The 16531-nt window shown below is 48.3% G+C and overlaps 5 protein-coding genes and 1 non-coding gene across 6 annotated transcripts; 3 read left to right on the plus strand and 3 right to left on the minus strand.

Annotated features, from left to right (window-relative positions):
- The first annotated feature begins 1131 nt into the window (after window positions 1–1131).
- On the plus strand, window positions 1132–3958 carry DEU56DRAFT_797299 (kinase-like domain-containing protein). The gene is made up of 8 exons (XM_041352937.1): window positions 1132–1340; window positions 1399–1540; window positions 1592–2034; window positions 2092–2496; window positions 2561–2610; window positions 2659–3225; window positions 3281–3795; window positions 3848–3958. Exons 1-7 carry the CDS (start codon window positions 1250–1252, stop codon window positions 3551–3553), a joined length of 1971 nt encoding a protein of 656 aa, XP_041209743.1. The 5' UTR covers window positions 1132–1249; the 3' UTR covers window positions 3554–3795; window positions 3848–3958.
- A 59-nt stretch (window positions 3959–4017) lies between these two features.
- DEU56DRAFT_t55 lies at window positions 4018–4089 on the minus strand. The gene has a single exon. It is a non-coding gene; the product is annotated as a tRNA-Glu (tRNA).
- A 1430-nt stretch (window positions 4090–5519) lies between these two features.
- DEU56DRAFT_900780 (uncharacterized protein) lies at window positions 5520–8319 on the minus strand. The gene is made up of 12 exons (XM_041356524.1): window positions 7724–8319; window positions 7654–7672; window positions 7586–7597; window positions 7458–7529; window positions 7295–7403; window positions 7219–7245; window positions 7095–7167; window positions 6886–7041; window positions 6721–6828; window positions 6398–6666; window positions 5892–6351; window positions 5520–5838 (listed from the first exon to the last, which is right to left on the minus strand). The coding sequence occupies exons 1-12, from the start codon at window positions 7903–7905 to the stop codon at window positions 5685–5687; spliced, it is 1641 nt and encodes a 546-aa protein (XP_041209744.1). The 5' UTR covers window positions 7906–8319; the 3' UTR covers window positions 5520–5684.
- Window positions 8320–9801: 1482 nt separating this feature from the next.
- DEU56DRAFT_797307 (fungal-specific transcription factor domain-containing protein) lies at window positions 9802–13586 on the plus strand. The gene is made up of 18 exons (XM_041352938.1): window positions 9802–10018; window positions 10088–10112; window positions 10168–10219; window positions 10268–10295; window positions 10347–10594; window positions 10649–10710; window positions 10761–10772; window positions 10823–11022; window positions 11071–11133; window positions 11188–11377; window positions 11433–11528; window positions 11578–11587; window positions 11642–11733; window positions 11786–11894; window positions 11944–12171; window positions 12233–12438; window positions 12493–12624; window positions 12675–13586. Exons 1-18 carry the CDS (start codon window positions 9930–9932, stop codon window positions 13206–13208), a joined length of 2376 nt encoding a protein of 791 aa, XP_041209745.1. The 5' UTR covers window positions 9802–9929; the 3' UTR covers window positions 13209–13586.
- A 27-nt stretch (window positions 13587–13613) lies between these two features.
- On the plus strand, window positions 13614–14763 carry DEU56DRAFT_797316 (uncharacterized protein). The gene has a single exon (XM_041352939.1). It carries the CDS (start codon window positions 13886–13888, stop codon window positions 14516–14518), a length of 633 nt encoding a protein of 210 aa, XP_041209746.1. The 5' UTR covers window positions 13614–13885; the 3' UTR covers window positions 14519–14763.
- A 1082-nt stretch (window positions 14764–15845) lies between these two features.
- On the minus strand, window positions 15846–16001 carry DEU56DRAFT_734638 (uncharacterized protein; the record flags this gene model as incomplete). The annotated part of the gene is made up of 1 exon (XM_041348396.1): window positions 15846–16001. A coding segment is annotated over one exon (156 nt), but the record flags the coding sequence as incomplete, so codon positions are not given.
- Window positions 16002–16531: the final 530 nt, after the last annotated feature.

A 16531-nucleotide genomic window follows, 5' to 3' on the forward strand; every position in this document is an offset into this window, starting at 1 on the left:
TGCATGGGACGTGGCAAGAGAAGGTTGCTCCAGAGCATTTGAAGTATCACCTTGATAAGGTAGACATTATTGCCAAGACTGCTCGTCATCAACAGTTTCCCATCAGCTGAGGGGACATCTGACCGGATGGTGGATAAACGCCGTTTGTGTTTCCGATTGAGGGATCTTCCAACCTGAAGATGAGGGTAGTTCTATTGGAAGTACATGCAGCTTGGTGGGTCCACTGTCCATGAAAAAATGAGTATAGTCTTCTGCAGGCATACCGGCTGATAATTATCGATTCCAAACCTTTCAACTGAATTTGCCGTCATTTTTGACAACATATTGCTAAGAGAATGTCATACTTTCCTGTGCTCAGTCTCGATTACTCGCAAACAGCCCCTTTGTCGTGTTAGCGGCATCATTCGGCAAGGCAAGTCGGACTTTTAAATACGCATCCCTCCCGCGACGGCATTAAAGTCCAACATGCAAGCTAGCGTCTCAAGCACTCGCTGGATCTGCCCTTCGAAAGACCTGCAAAAAGGTTTCATGCCAAGCCCATGTCAGATTCACCTTCTTTATTCGATTCAGTTGAGTTCGCTACAACGGAGAGAATCCTGGTACTTAATGTTCACTTGATGGTAAACCGGAGAAGGCGGATCGCGGGAGGAGTTGAAGATGTGCATTGATCGGTGATCGGTGAATGAGCTCTGGATCATCGTTACCCCCCGGGGGGAAGCCTATTCCCGTCGCATCGAGGAGAAGGTTGTTGGAATTTTGCGATTTGCCACTGCGATCATATGTAACACCTTTTGGCAGCAGGCGATGTCGAAGGGCATAATATACCCCACTTCAAACAATTTATTAGGGTTTATTAAGCCTCGAAACTCCGATGTGGGGGTGCGATCACTCAGTACTCAGTCACTGACATTGATACTAGGGTAGAAATCGAACCTCAAGGAGCCTCGAGGTAATCAGTATGTATTCGTCCTCTCACAGGTAAGAAAATCCACGCCCAATTGAATCTACACCAAAATCGGTAAATCCGACGCTTTTGAACTTTGTTACAGTTATTGCCAAGCAAAAAGTGGCTCCTTGGGTCAACCTGGGAATCACAAGATATACATAAGCAACTGAGACCCCAAAATCAAGTACGTAACTGCATCAATCCCAGGAGCACTTCCCAATTTTCCCGCAATTCAGACTCACAGCACGAGCTCCACGATCGCGACGACGGCAACGACAACTTATATACCGACGGCTCTCCGCCATGAGCGAACAAACAGTGTACCCAGCTACAAAGCTGGGTGAGTACACAGTCATCCAGGATATCGCGGAGGGGACGTTTGGCAAGGTCAAAAGTGCATCTTACAAATTTCCTTGATCTCTGCGTTGGATGGACTAACGAATGTTCTCCAGTGGCTACTCACACAATAACAGGCCAGAAAGTTGCCATGAAGTACATATCCAAGGCAGTTATCCATATGACCAAGACCAAGACTCGCGTTCAGAGGGAAGTGGAGTACATGCGAACCCTTCGGCACCCACATATCATCAAACTGTATGTCCATTCAAACAATTGTTGCTGCTCCATCTTATCATTTTTCTTTAGCTACGAAGTGATCTCGACCCCTACAGATATCATCATCGTTCTCGAGTACGCTGGTGGCGAGCTTTTTAACTACATCGTAGCTAATGGACGGATGCCGGAGCCCCGAGCTCGGAGGTTCTTTCAGCAACTTATTTCAGGGATAGAGTACAGCCACAAGCTCAAAATCGTCCACCGAGATCTCAAGCCAGAGAACGTGCTTCTTGACGACGATCTCAACGTCAAGATAGCGGACTTTGGACTTTCCAATGAGATCAAGGATGGTGATTTCCTCAAGACGAGCTGTGGCAGTCCAAACTATGCAGCGCCAGAAGTGATCCGAGGAGGACTTTACACCGGCCCAGAGATCGACGTCTGGAGCTGTGGAGTAATCCTGTATGTCATGCTGTGTGGAAGGCTACCTTTCGAGGACGACGACGTTCAAACCCTGTTCACCAAAATAAGCCGTGCGTCTTTCCCCTTCTATGCTTCTTCTAGAGAACGTACGTACTGATATCTTACAGAGGGGTCTTACCATATGCCGTCTTATCTTGGTTCGGATGCCCGCGGTCTGATTAACCACATGCTTGCTATCGACCCTGTCAAACGTATAACCATCCCCGAAATAACGCAGCACGCATTCTTCAGGACTGATCTTCCCCGCTACCTTACTCCTCTCCCTCCACCTCCTGGTCCTGTGCTTGGTACGCTATCGTCCCTTGTCACTCAGGCCAAGGTGCTGGATTTTGAGATTATTGACGGTCTTGGACGCATTGAGGAGGACATCATCGATGAACTGTCAACGCGCATGGAAGGAGTGGACAAGGAAGACATCTGGGAGTGTCTGAGGCGGGATGACGGTGTTCAAGGGAACGCGGTCAAGGTTGCATACATGCTCCTACGAGACAAACGCCGTGCTGGTCGTGACTGTAGGTATCTACATTATCTGCGTGGCTAATTTTTACAGCACTGGTTGACTGATCACTTTCCAAGTGGCAGAGTTCGAGGAACAAGAACGCGATGCCCAGCTCGCAGCAATGGACGTGAGTGCAGATCTTGATGGTTTCGCACTTTTACTCATGATTCACCAGCCCCGGAATACGCTCTCACCCAACGCTCTCTCACCTGCAGGCGACCTTGAAGAAAACGTCTTTGAAGCCGAATTCAACGCTGAATATGACGATGGGGAAGAAGATGACGAAATCGACGACGGCCTCGATTTTTCCACGCCTCCGATAGACGGTGAACAAGGCGAACGCGACCTTAACACATTTGCTGTGCTCAACTCTTCGCTACCCCTCCCTGACCAACTACCGGAACAGCACCATCTCGCATCATATGCAACTGCCAGACGCGCATGGCCTGTCAAGGAGAAGAAGCAACACCGGACAAAGTGGCACTTTGGGATTCGCAGCAGAAGTCCCCCGATGGAAGTCATGTTGGAGATCTATCGAACACTTAAGGCGCTTGGGATGGAGTGGAAGGAGAAGAGGAGCTTGGGCGGCTTGGGAGGTGTTAAGGCCCGGCCGAGGAGCAGCATGGACGGCAGCGCCAAGATTGAGCGTGCAAGGGAGATGGATGGGAGTGAATCAGTAGACTTGCGCGTGGCTGCAAGTGTCTACTTCGTAGAGACCCGAGCCAGAGTGCAGGACGTTGTCGTACGTACACCTCTATTTCCATCTAAGACTTATGATGCAGCTGACCCATCACCAGGTCCTCATGAATCTCCAGCTCTACATGGTGGACTCAATAAATTATCTCGTCGACTTCCACCACAAAAAGACATACAAAGCCTCCGTCGAACCCGGTGCTGGAAAATTCGATATGGCGGACCCCGATGCTTATCTCCCCGACTCGAGTTCAGATGGACGATCCATCAAGGACAAAGACCATCTCGCACTCAAGGAAGACGAGGTGGTTTCGCCCTTTGTATTTATGGATGTTGCATGTCGGTTGATTCTCGAACTCGCAGGCGGGGGAGAGTAAGAAATCCGTTCAAGTCATGGCGAGGTCATACTTGGAATTGTCAGTGTACCGTGCCAAGTGCTATTTGCTCATTATCGATAGATGCTGTCTTTGTTGTTGCTCCCGTTTTTTTCTCCATTGTTACCCATCTAGCACGCTTGTACTCTTATGTCACTTGGTTTAGCGCGATCACGAGGCGTGCAGTTGTATTTATCGTGAGTTATGGTACAGCGACCACCCCCAAAAAGTGCGGCGAAGTCTATCTGGAGGATGTTTAGCCCTTCAAATTCGATGTTTAAGCAGAGTGAGACTCACGATCGATGACATCTTGACGCTGTTATGCAGTTAAGATGTCTTCAATTTAAAGCTTCGTTCATTGTGTTCAGAATGAAACCGATGAACAAAACTTCAAAACATCCGTTGGACGTCAACAAAAGTAGGTTGAAGGAGGGCGTCGAAAGAAATCTTACGAGGAGCAAAAAACATTCGGATACGGGGAATCGAACCCCGAGCTGCCGCGTGAGAGGCGGCAATGTTAACCATTACACCATATCCGATTGGTTATCATCATCACTCGTAGCACATGTGATGACATGAACTTTGCAAGGGGTCTACGCCCACAGGGTGAGAAATCCAGGTGGCAGACAGTGTCGACTCGCTAGGATGGAGTGATGTTGAGAGACCCCATCAATGTCACATATCCATCTTTAGCAGCATCGTGGTATACGATCCGTGTCAGGGTGTGGGGAACCAGAGCCGACTGGTTGATCCAGGCAAGTATATGAAATTCGCGTTCTTGTTCCAACTGCGGTGAACGGATTGTGCCTAATGCTATCACCACTTCGTCGGACTATGTTCACGCCGAAGGCCGACTATCGAACTGCAGCTAGGCCGCCATCATGATTTAGCAACAGCACCAGTGACAGCGGGTCTTCCGTCGGCAAAGTGCGACTCGGAGATTCGATGAACTTGAAGGCGCTGCTTGTGAGTTTGATGCTGGCAAACCATCATGATGGTGTAGAGACTAAGAACGTACCAAAATATTAGTTGTTCTCCACTTCTAATGTCAAGATAACAAAAATACCACCTCACGATGTTGCAACGATTTGGTTCCGTCACGCACAGCTGATGATGGGATGGGATACGATGTCGTCTGGTGGTCGGCGTCAAGCAGGGTGATCACTAAATAACCGGTTCAGAACGTACAGGATGTTTTGCTCTCTCCTATTAAAGAGCCGGCACTGGTTTGGCTGTGCGCTAGTAAAACGAACCTTTCGATTGAAAGAGATAGCTGAACTCACTGAATGTATGTCTCCCGTGGACGAAATCGCCACTCATTAATGCCGACCAGGCCAGGTGATCAGAATTAGCTGCATATTGGGAAGGCCTGCGACAGCCAAAGGCAATAAGCACGCAAAAACAACAGCTGTGTTGCCAGTGATTCAGTGAAAAACTGGGTCAAGCGGCCGTCTCGCATCACGGCTCAGCGCTAGCGCACATCAGTGATTGTGATATCGCAGGTCTACTCCCAGCCACAAAGCGCAGTTCCGGCCCGCCTCAAGAAAGGTGTTATTTAACCTCAGGGGGCAATGCGTCCGAGATGTCGGGGCCATGCCACTAACTTACAAGTTCATTCCCATCACAAAAAAAGTTTTTCTCGAGCTTGAGACAGCCTGAGAGCAGCTGGGAGTGCTATACTGTAAACCTTTATAGACAAAGAAAGATGATGAGAGCGCTGACCTTGGAGTTTGAGGACTCTCACCACATTTTGAACCGGCAATCAGACCATATACTCTTGCTGTCAATTTGCAGCACAGCTTCCTGACAAGCATGATCACATGGATACAATCGAGGAACTCTGTCTGTATCATAAGCACAAATAATAGAATGGAGTGGGAGTTAGTCTACCCGAGACAGACTGTCAATCGAGGAAGAGACATTCCTTCCTTGTAGGTCGAGCATTTCCTCACATAAAGTATTGAACGCACGTGTGTATTATCAAGTTGAAACGCATAGCACTAAAAGAATGGGTCATTCACTACAATATAACAGGTACTACGTACAGGTGCACGGTATGATATCATCAAGTCAGATCGCGGCATGGATACAAGAAAGCCAAGCTCATAGGGGTCATGAATCACATCGGAACAGCTCAATCAACCCATTCAGGCTCCACCTTTAGTTTCGCCTTGGGCCAGTATTTTCCACCTTCGAGATTATCCGCCTCCATGCGAATCTTGACAGACCTGTGGACTTTGACGCCCTTGTGTTGGAGCTGAACGTGCCGACCATGCCCCATGTTGACCCTTTCATCAAGGTCAGCATGAAAGTAAATATAATAGAACACGAGATGACGCACGTGTACTCGTCAACCAAAGAATCATCATCGTCTTTCTGGTAGTGAAGCAGTTGTGGAATGACTTCCAGAACCCACCATACACGTGCGAGGCGGAGCTGGTCGTACATTGGGCTGGTAGCATCAGCCAAGTCCTCGAGTTCCTCGCTCACGAATTTGCCACCGTCGCTATAGACGATCATCGCAGGGTCATCGGTGACGACTTTCGGCGGTGGAAGCGTAAGGGCCTTTATCGTCGAATTCGGCGTGCCAGGAGGAGACAGGACCGTCGGAAGTTGAAAGATTGCAGGAGGCCGCTTAGCGAAAGGGTAGAGCGTCCCAGGATCCATGCCAATTTTTGGGAACATGCTCCGATGGAAGAGGATACCGATGTTAAGCTTGAACAACTGTCGAATCATCCACCGAAGTGGTATGCGGGCTAGACTATTGCGGGTACCATTCTTGACAGAACCTCCGCCGACGTCTGCTGCGAGATTAGAATTGCACTTTGCCGAATTTTAGGTGCTTACCGCAATGACATCCAGCAAACCAAACCTCTTCGACGTTCGTCTCAACGATAAGCTCGTCAGTTGAATACTGGCGTTCCAGCAGGTCCTGTTGCTCAGCGTGGTGATGGTGATGTGATCCCTTGGTGTCATCACTGTCTGGGCTGCCTTTAATTTCGCTTTCCTGCCGTTTCTGGAAACGCCGCCGGATGCTGCGAGGCATTTCATGATGTTTGACGCCACACTTCTTGTCCTCCTCGGTTGGGCGTGTGTAAAGATTAGGTTTGAAGCGCCTGAGCATTGCAAATCAGATAACGAATCATTGAAGAGGAATTCAAGACACATACACCCGATGTTCATCAAGAGAAATTGCGTGACGGAAATACTTGATATTGTTGTTCGCCCGCGTGAAGGGCAATCGTTTAGGAATGATTCCTACCGAACTAACGGTATCCCTATTCACAAATGAAGTTCAGGTCATGGGCCACACAAAACCAGCGCCGAGCACTTACCAAACACCAACAAATTCTATATCCACATTAATGGAGAAAGCCTTCTTGAAGGCATTACTTTGTGCCCAGCCTTCAGGATCATCGCGACTGTACATATTGTACGCAAAAGGAACCTGCTGATGGTTGCAGGTAGGTAAAAGCCCAACTTTGTGAATCCTGCAAGTATAATATGTTGGGACTATGGCCGACAAGGATTCGGGCAAACTTACATTCCAGCAAGCGCGCGCGCCGTATAAGCGCCTCTTGAAAAGCCGAAGATGCAGATCTTATCACCAGCGGCATCTACCAAAGCCAAAATTAGTTGCATTACCCGCGGAGTGCGTTCTGACTTACAATTTTGCATGAGAAACTCGTATCCTCCTGTTTGAAATTAGAAATTGAAGACGGAAGGAGAATAAGATTCACCCACCCATCACATGGGCGTTGAGATGGTTCCCAATCATCATGTCGACAGTCTTGGAGACCTTGGCCATAAAGGGTGTGGCCATTTCCGGGATAGAGTATGTTCCTATGCCGGCCTAGGTCACACTATAGTTAAGCCAAGTCCAGGCCCACAAAACAGTTCACATTACCTGATAGTATACCAGCTGTTGAGTGGGATCATCCTTGACGAGCATGCTGAATAGTTGGACGATGTTAGAGTTCTAATAGGCCCGTCAGATCCTTCAGGATTAGGAAAGAGAAAGAAACGGTAACACACATCTGAATCAAACTGTTCACCAAGGCCGATAAGCTGTTAAGCGCTATTAGAGAACGAAGTGCACCCACTTGGTCACCGGTTCCATCACTTAACAGGATAGTCAGTCAGTGATCAAAGGGCTCTATAGAAACGACCTACAAACACAGTACCAGCGTCCGGTGGGTATGCGCAGGAGGTAGAATGTCACCTATATGCGATGAGGACTGCCCACTAAAAGTCGGAGAAGAAGCAACGTTTGGAACATCAGGATAGTCATTCAAGATGAGTGGAGCTGGTAGCGGCTTCTGCTGTAACGATGGAGGCTGCACGTTTTGTTCCATGATTGAGGGAGAGGGAGAAACCTAGCTGAGTTCTGCTATTTTGGTGGCCTTTTAAGAGCCGGAAGGGCGCACATCAAAGTGTATATTCTTGGGTATAAAAAGCTTCCGTGACGGATACCACGAGGTAAGTTCCCGCCTGTCGTCCGAACCGAATAACAACCAATTGCAAATCTGCTGGAACTCGAAGCTAAGGGTCGTCTCAGGCCCTGCCCAATAATGCCGGTCCCGAGCAAGTGCCGCCGTCTGACACCGCTGTAGCTGTCGACCCGGCAAACGGCATTGTATTGTTCAAGTCCTGAACGGAAGTTGCCAGTGCCATATCATTTGGTTCCAGCGTGACTTGAAGGCTTCGACGTGTACTGCTTGTTCTGAAGTTGGATGAGAAGACTTGACTTTTCTTCGCTTAGCCGGTTTACCTCAAACCGAGTTCCCCATATGTAAGGAATCGTTACTTAATATTGGTCCAAGAGAAAGCCGACTTCCGAGTTGGTGACGCACAGGAACTTCTCCGCTACACATTGTCGCATATCCGAGGAAGTGGAGCATGCAGCGATATTGTTACATACTGTGAATCCGATTCATGCAAGAAAATCAGGCAGTCACTTTACATGGCGTCGTTAAAGTTGAGCGGAAGAAGTTGTCTCGATTAGTAAGCCACTGCATGAGTTATTTACTCTCACATTCCCGCATCAAACCTTTTGAGTTTGCACGACCAGCCAGTGTGGCATCGTGGCAGTGCCGCTCAGACCTGCCTCAAGGTCTTCCCATGTAACACAGGAAGTTTGAAGCGATTCTTGCATCAAATCTGAACGGTGATTACAGTCTCCGAAGGCATGGTATCCAGCCCACAGCTAGTCCAGAGTGCGTAGTAAGTATAGTACTATACTTTTTTCAGACTCTTCGGATCGATCGGAAACGCGGCGGTAAGTCTACTTCATGCACTTAAGATTTGCTCAAGATAGTCATATTACCTGCAGAAGCCGCGTCGAAATGGTTAGCTCAAGCGCCGTAATCTTATTTCAGTCAACGACGCGAAGAATACAGGATGTGTGCTCCACCTAATACTAGCCCATTCAAACAGGTGGGCGTCTTTGGATACACCTTCTAGCGCAGGAGCAGGCGGGGCACGAGCTATCCTGACCAGTGACAAGAGCCCGCCATTCACTCCACGTCTTCCCAGTACTAAGACAGATGGGCTGAATTATCCCAATGTGTGCGCAATGTAGTTTACTGCTTGTACTCACTCATGATCTACCAATATTAAAATCTCCGGGTACCATTTGGAAAACCGTGACGCGCAACTGAGAACGAAATAACGGGCACAGAACTGCGCAGAATCCGCAGAGCTAAAAATGGTTGATTCCTAGACCCATTAGTTTAGCTGAGCGTCAGCCGCTGAGGCTCAGGTGTCCGCATATAGGCGTTGCCAGAAGGTCCCCGCCAGACATCGGCAAAGTGATAGGATTTCGACATGACGAGATGAATATGTCCTTGGTTCAGGGCGATTTGTCTTGACAAAATGGTGGACTCAGTTTGCCAAGCCGACATGTCAGTCGCAATGCAGCGTGCCCAAGGGCCATCTCTGCGGCGCATGATCTAAGGACACAATTCATCCCTGACAAGAGACTCGCGTGAAAGCCAATCCCGATTCCCTACCGCGGCGCGGATCCTGCCAATGGTTTTTCCCTGGAATCTGCTGGCATTCAGGTGTCCTGTACTAGATAACAAGTGTGCCTCAACTTGATATCATGCCCAGACAAAGTGTCGCAAATATGCTGTGAAAGTTCGGGCCTGCTTAATCGATTTGTTCCATATCAAACGGGGCATCCTGGAGTTTATAGTGGCCATGCAGGCGCATTAAAGCATATTTGCCCTTGGAAAAAAAAATCCCGGGTCATGAGAGCAGTGCGACTCGGCGTCGCCAGCTCGAGTGGTGCCGAGGGCCGTGTTCAAGATCGGTGCTTAGTCATGTACGTGACGCGCTCCTGTTGTAGATCTTTTTGTGTACGTACCTTCATCGCAAAATGACCAGGACGACAGAGTTGAAGAACGGCGAGCAGAAGGAAAGGAAGAAGCCTGGCAGAGTACCCACATCTTGTGCAGAGTGTAGAAGGCGAGTTTTCATTTTGCTCAATTTAGATGGGCTATCTTGACCAAAGGCTCGGATCCTTTGTCGGTTCAGACTCAAACTTCGCTGTGACCGCAAGGTCTGTGGTTCTGTTCTTCGACATCCACTAGCTTACTGACTTGGTTGTTGTGTAGATTCCATGCGAGACCTGCGTGAAACGTGGTTGTGCCGCAATATGTCCTAGTGGTGTGCTCGTTCTGTAATCTATAAGCTGCTTGCCTCAAACATATTCAGGATCATTGACAGCGGGAAAGGGCAATCGGTATGCAGTTCTTCTATTCCTCTTATCATGACAGTTCTGAGACGTGCACAGCCTTGTTCTCGCAAACACAGAGGAGTTACACAGCAAGATCGAAGTCATGTCAGCACGGATACGTGAACTTGAGGAAGGGCTTCGTCAAATGCAGTCTGAAGTATCTGATCTACCGCACCCACTGCTGTCAGACTCCATTACAGCCATTTCCAGTGATAGTCCGGAATCCAGCTCAAGCAGCAATTTTCCAGAACAACAACCCCAGCCTTCAAATCAGGCTGATGCCGATTCTGTCTCAAAGGCGTTTGGTAACGCTCATTGAATTTTGTGGTCGATGCACGTAGCTAAGTTTTCGCGTACAGGAACGCTCGCCATTGGCCCTCGTGGATCAACTGTTTTCACGGGCGCCAATGCCCGACCAGAAGTAAGTCCTACACTCAAAAATAGTGAACTACGCGCTGAATATCTTGGTAGTATCTCATGCAGGTGGAGTTCGTTGTGACCTCCTTGTGACAATTGTCTGATGTTTTCTATAGCCACCTCTGAAACAACAACCGAAGGCTCCATTTTCTGAAACCTTTCCACGACTTTCGAAACAGATCCTTGATGCTTGGTTGCCTGGTTCTGACAATGTCCCATTCGATAATGGCCTTTGGAAACCTGTTTATTCATATCTGCCTCCACTATCAGAGGCGATTCGCCTTAGCGAGATTTACCTTGAATGGGGTAAAGTCTTGTACGTCCAGGTGACCGTGACTGAATGATGTCTAACCACTTCTTCCAGGTGGAATCCCCTGACACGATCGGAGCTTTTTGATACCATCCTTGGAAATGTTTATCGGGCGAAGTAAGTTTCTTCCGCTGCTTCCTTGTTGTGCTCCTGAGCAGGTCTCCCCTACAGTTGTTACGAGGCAATACCTGGTCCTCATGACCTTTCGCTCCTGTTCAGCATATTCGCTCTTGCTGCCCTCTTTGACTTTGACAAGCCATCTTACGCTGTGGAGGCACAGGAATATCATATTTTATCGCACGTGGCAATACACTTTCATTCCCCCACCATGGAAACGAGTGTCCATACTCTCATCGCACTGGTCTGTTTCTTCCCTAAGCGAGAAACCACTGTGCAGATGCTGAAATCTACACTAGCTGCATATTGTGCAGTACCTGGAATTGAGTGACCTAGATATGGATTCAAGCAGATCATACTTGTTCATGGGTTTAGCTGTAAAGCTTGGCTACAGGGTTCGTTTATCCACTCTATGTATTGCAAGTCTCTCATCCATTTCCCTAGATTGGCGTCCGTACGTATTTCATACTACTCGTTCGGTTCGTCTGGGACTGATCATATCCTCAAGATCTCTCTAGTGCTAGGTGGAAGCTCAGCGACGCTGTTGTTCAAACACGCAACACCGCCTTTTGGCAGATGTTCATGTTGGACACCTGGATTGTGCGCCATCTAAACTCGCGCCATGACTTCTCACTCATGTTTTGCGTTTCAGAGCTTCTACGCCGGCCGCCCACCAAACGTCTCTCCCGATTGGGTCGACACGCCATATCCAAATGATGATTTCGCTGTAGTCAACAATAAGGGGGAAAAGGAGATGAGCGGTATGTGGTCCTCGTTATTGTACTTCACCATCCTTACATATCTCCTTAGGGCACATGTGGTCGTGGCAGTTTTCGCGGCTTCTGCACCATGTCATGGTCAATGCATTTGGAGCCAAAATACCCACCTATAGTACCATCCTCGAACTCGATCGAAAGATCCGCGATTTCCCTGTCCCACCTCATCTCCAGCCCTGCTGTGATGCAAACGAAGCTCCCACAGAAGCCGCTACTCTCGTTCGTGTCCAAAGGTCTATGCTTCTTTCGACTAAGGAATCTAGTGGGCACACACGTTACATCTATTATGATCCGTTCATGAAACTTATTTGCGGCGTGTTTAGCGTTGTTGAATATCCATCGACGATACTTTACACAAGCTTTGGAGGACCAACCAAAGGACCTCTTGAAGCATAAGTACGGCCCCTCGGTCATGGCGATGTATCGCTCTGCTTGGCGAGTGATAGAAAGTCACTCGCATGCAGTCAGAAAGATTCCGCAAGCGATTGAGCGGATAAGTCTTATATGGTCACATGCTTTATCCGCTGCTGTGAGTAGCCCTGTCCAACTCGATAATTGGAGTGCGTTACGATGGATATCATAGATCGTCATGTGCATGATCGTTAACCGTGCGCCTCAATCAAGCATAGCGGCTTCTTCATTGTGCGAGCTGGATGTTGTCTACGAAGTTTTCCGCAAGTCAGCGCCAACCTCAAAGCCTGCTGCTGTGCTCCTCGTAAGCATCCTTTCCATGCATTCTATGCAGACCGCTCATCCTGTGTCTAGGACTCCATCACAAAAGTGTGGAAAAAAGGCCACGAAGTTGTTGATAACCCACACTATGACGATCAGTCCAGCTTATCCCGCACCGAGCTCAATCGTCTTGGCGGTGGCAAAACCCATCTTATATCCCAAACGAGCCCTCCGTCCAGCGCCTCGTCACCGTCCGTCCACGCCTCACCGTCAGAAGCCGAGTCATGCGGCGCGTCTCAAGCGTGCAGCCAATACGCATGGGACGCACAGGCCGTCGGGATCGATATACACCCGCGCATCATGCAGGACATGCGTGTCTTTGACAAATACGAGCAATCGCCGTTCACTGCGGGCGGCTCTTTCGACTCGTCCGAGTCTTTCTTCCAGGCGATGAGTGATGTACAGTTTAGCGGGTCGAGTGTGTACGGGGCGGAGATTTATAGTGGACAGCCGCAGGTGCTGAATACGTTTCATCCCGCGCATCCATATAGCGCGCCGAATGGGATACAGGATACGCCGGTTCTAGATGCGGCGTGGCAGAATTTTGTGGAGCAGCTGGGGTTTTGAGAGGTTTGTTTAAATTTGCTTGTGCTTTGAGACTCGGTGACTTCTATTATAAACTCTGCTCTATCCATTTACTACATACCTTCAATCCACCCGGTATATGGCGATATTAATGTGGCGTTCTTATTGTTCTTGTTGCTTTTAGGTGCTTCGTAGGTTTACGTATATTATTTACTCCAGAATGTGACCTTGGACGTACGTACTGTAATTTAGGTACAAACTTTAAATCTGTGTTAGTCACTGGGCGTAGGCGGAGACGGAAATGCATGCATGAACGCGACCAGTCAAGCCGTTTTTATACATAAACCCCAGTGAAAACGAGCAAAATAGAGGTTGATATAAATCAAACGAGATAGGTACAATAAAATATAAAATGAAGAACATTGATGTACGTCGATACAAACAATCCTACACTTTGAAAATCAAGTCAGTTTTACATTTCTGCACTGCTGCAGCCCTCACATTCCTGCATTTTTGCACGAACAAACACAAATCCTACATTTTCTGCAGCTGCAGTGCACAGGTCCAGGTATTCTGCACAACTCTGCATTTCCTGAAAATATTCACTGCACACTCGGCCATTCTACACTGCACTTGTACACTTCAACCAATAGCTCTTTCGACACCCCACGCAAACCCATGGTACGGACAGTAAATCAATCGGAGTTTGAAAGACTTAGATGCGAGTTCGAGTTCTCGACACAGCGACCATACCATCCACAACACCCCTTTCTTCCCGCCATCATCACACCACATCCGATTGGGCGGTCTTTGGGTGCGGTGACATCTTCGCCAATTTATTTGTCTACTGCCACCCTTGGCGGTGGAGCTGGAACTCCCCATGCAGGTCAACATATGCAAGCGTCTCTTGGTTCAACATGGAAAGCACCTGGACCCAGGCGGGGCTCCCCTGCCATGAGCACGACGCGATCAGTGCAAACCTTCTCTCTCACTTGTCATCCGGCCAGTATGGCAATTTTTCCATGGGTTTCGAACAATACCGTGTCGAAGACCCTTATGGGTTGAACAATCGTGGACAGCGATCGGCTTGGACAGTGGTCGGCTTAATATGCTCCTCATCGAAGGCATTTGCCTGCGGTCATTCTCACATCGGTCCCCATATGCACGGTCTTCAGGCGTGTTCGATCGACGGATATGTCTTGCAAGGCACCTCTCCTCATAGCGCGAGCCTGACACCCCCTCATACCAACACCACTGGCTATACGGACATTGCTGGATATGCTAACGTGAGCCCTTTTGGCACGGTCGGTGTTGCCGCGACGTTGAATCAGAGCTATGGCTATGGCATGTAGAGCAGGTACATTGATTGGTGCGTTTTTTCTTCTACTATTAGTATACACGAGCTAACTACCTTCTTCTACACCTGGTTACGAACGAGTTCGCTGGATCAGACGGAGACGAGTAGCGGATGGTGGGCGTGAGCTGGGTGGACGGCGCTAGTAGGGTGCTGGGTTTTTTTTTCGTCATTTTTCGCTCTGCATTGTCGTGTTTCGTTCTGCATCAACGTATATCCCTGTATAGCGATACCTATCAATGCATTCATTTGTTTCATTTTGTATCAATGTGATTCAATTGCAAATGTAAAAACTACCTAGAACGAAATCGAACGCGTATCAATCTGTAAATATTACTCGTTCGATCTCTATCGATAAAATCGATAAAAGTCTCATTTTTCACGATAGACATTGATTCGTATCGAACTACCGATTTCTATCAACGGCTATCAACACACATCCACCTCCATCTTGCTTATTTTCACTGGGAGTCAAGACCCGTGCAGTATATCAAAGAAATATACAACGCGGGGATGAAACTGGACATGTTGGTAGACTCATCTCATCTGTCGATAATATTAATCAACTCGACCATATGCATTGCGGCATGTTATAGGAGAGACCCGATCAATGGTTCAGGACTTCTAGGAATGCACGACTGCACCTGTGAAGGCTGTTCGGTTGAGATGTACGCGGGATTCCATTCATTGTAAAGTGTTATCTGACTAGTACCGTTGCATAAAACATCATGCTTGAAATTCCTCCGGTCATGGGTTGGTTGGATTTCTTCTCCTTCTGCGCAGAACGGCATAAAAATGCGCAACGGAAAGGGACAGGGTGACTGCAATACGGATGAGCAAAACGGAAATACTGACAATCATTAACAAACATCGCTATTCCGGTTGTAAACTGTTCTTCGCATCAATCTCATGGCCGTCGACGCCTTTCGCCTTCTCTGTACGACAGGGTGCAAGGATAGGGGCAGTGTCAGCTCATAGCATTGATTTTGGAGCAAACCGTCCTGGACCTGTGCTAAGTCAATAATGTTGTTCCTGATCTTTCATTGGGAGATGCCTCACAAATACGTCGAACAGAGGGTCGCTCGACCTCGCCGACTCGTTCGAGATTGGATCCGGATTCCTAAAGCAGTGACCCGTCTGAGGCAATTTAATGCGTCTCAGGTCAGATTTCAAAACGAAAAGGAAACCATCGCGTACCAGACATTGGGGACCACACAAGCCCCTGCCAGAGCCAGTGAGATCCGTCGCTGCATGCAACCGAATTGTAAACACAAACCCTTTGGTATCAAGTATCCTCCAAATACATCCTCGTTTGACGTAGCTTACTAGATCCCTGAATGAACGGAGTACACAAAACAAGTGTTGATGTGATGATGCATACCTAGTGGTAATATAGGGCTCAAGATAGCTTCAACGTACAGCAACGAAGGTCTGTCTTCGAAGCATTGCAGCCTTGACGAACCTAAAATAGTGTCAATTTCGGCCTACCTGGACTTTTGGGTGGAAAACCATGGCGAGCATAAATGGTTTCTTTAGAAATCAACAAAGCTGGTAAACAAAGCGTACCGTTTCGAATCCAGCTATATGCATGACAAGTCAAATATTAAAGCCAGTGGAAGGAAAAGTTTGATGTCACTCACCCATGAAGACCGTCGCCGCGGAGCATGACTGTTACGTCGCGCTAACATGAAGTTGTGAGAGTTTATGTATAAAAACGGCAGAGAAAACCCACCAGCACGTGACGCAACGGTCAACCAAGACGTAGGCAGCATCACATAGCGCAGCCCAGCATCGAGACACATAGCACCACTCCAACGTTAACGAGATCGAGCTGAGACAATGTCCATTTGCAGTACTTGCAAGCACTCAGTGACTACTAATGGCCGCCAGAGTTCGAGTTGTGGACATGCAGTGCATTCGGTGATAACTCTGTGAGAGCCATCCAAATGTTTTTTTGGAACCGTCACGGTACACCGCGTGAGTTTCGAACTGATCATGACGTTCTACTATA

Source organism: Suillus clintonianus (genome assembly GCF_016758775.1).
Source record: "Suillus clintonianus strain FC179 chromosome Unknown DEU56scaffold_26, whole genome shotgun sequence".
Lineage (NCBI taxonomy): Eukaryota > Fungi > Basidiomycota > Agaricomycetes > Boletales > Suillaceae > Suillus > Suillus clintonianus.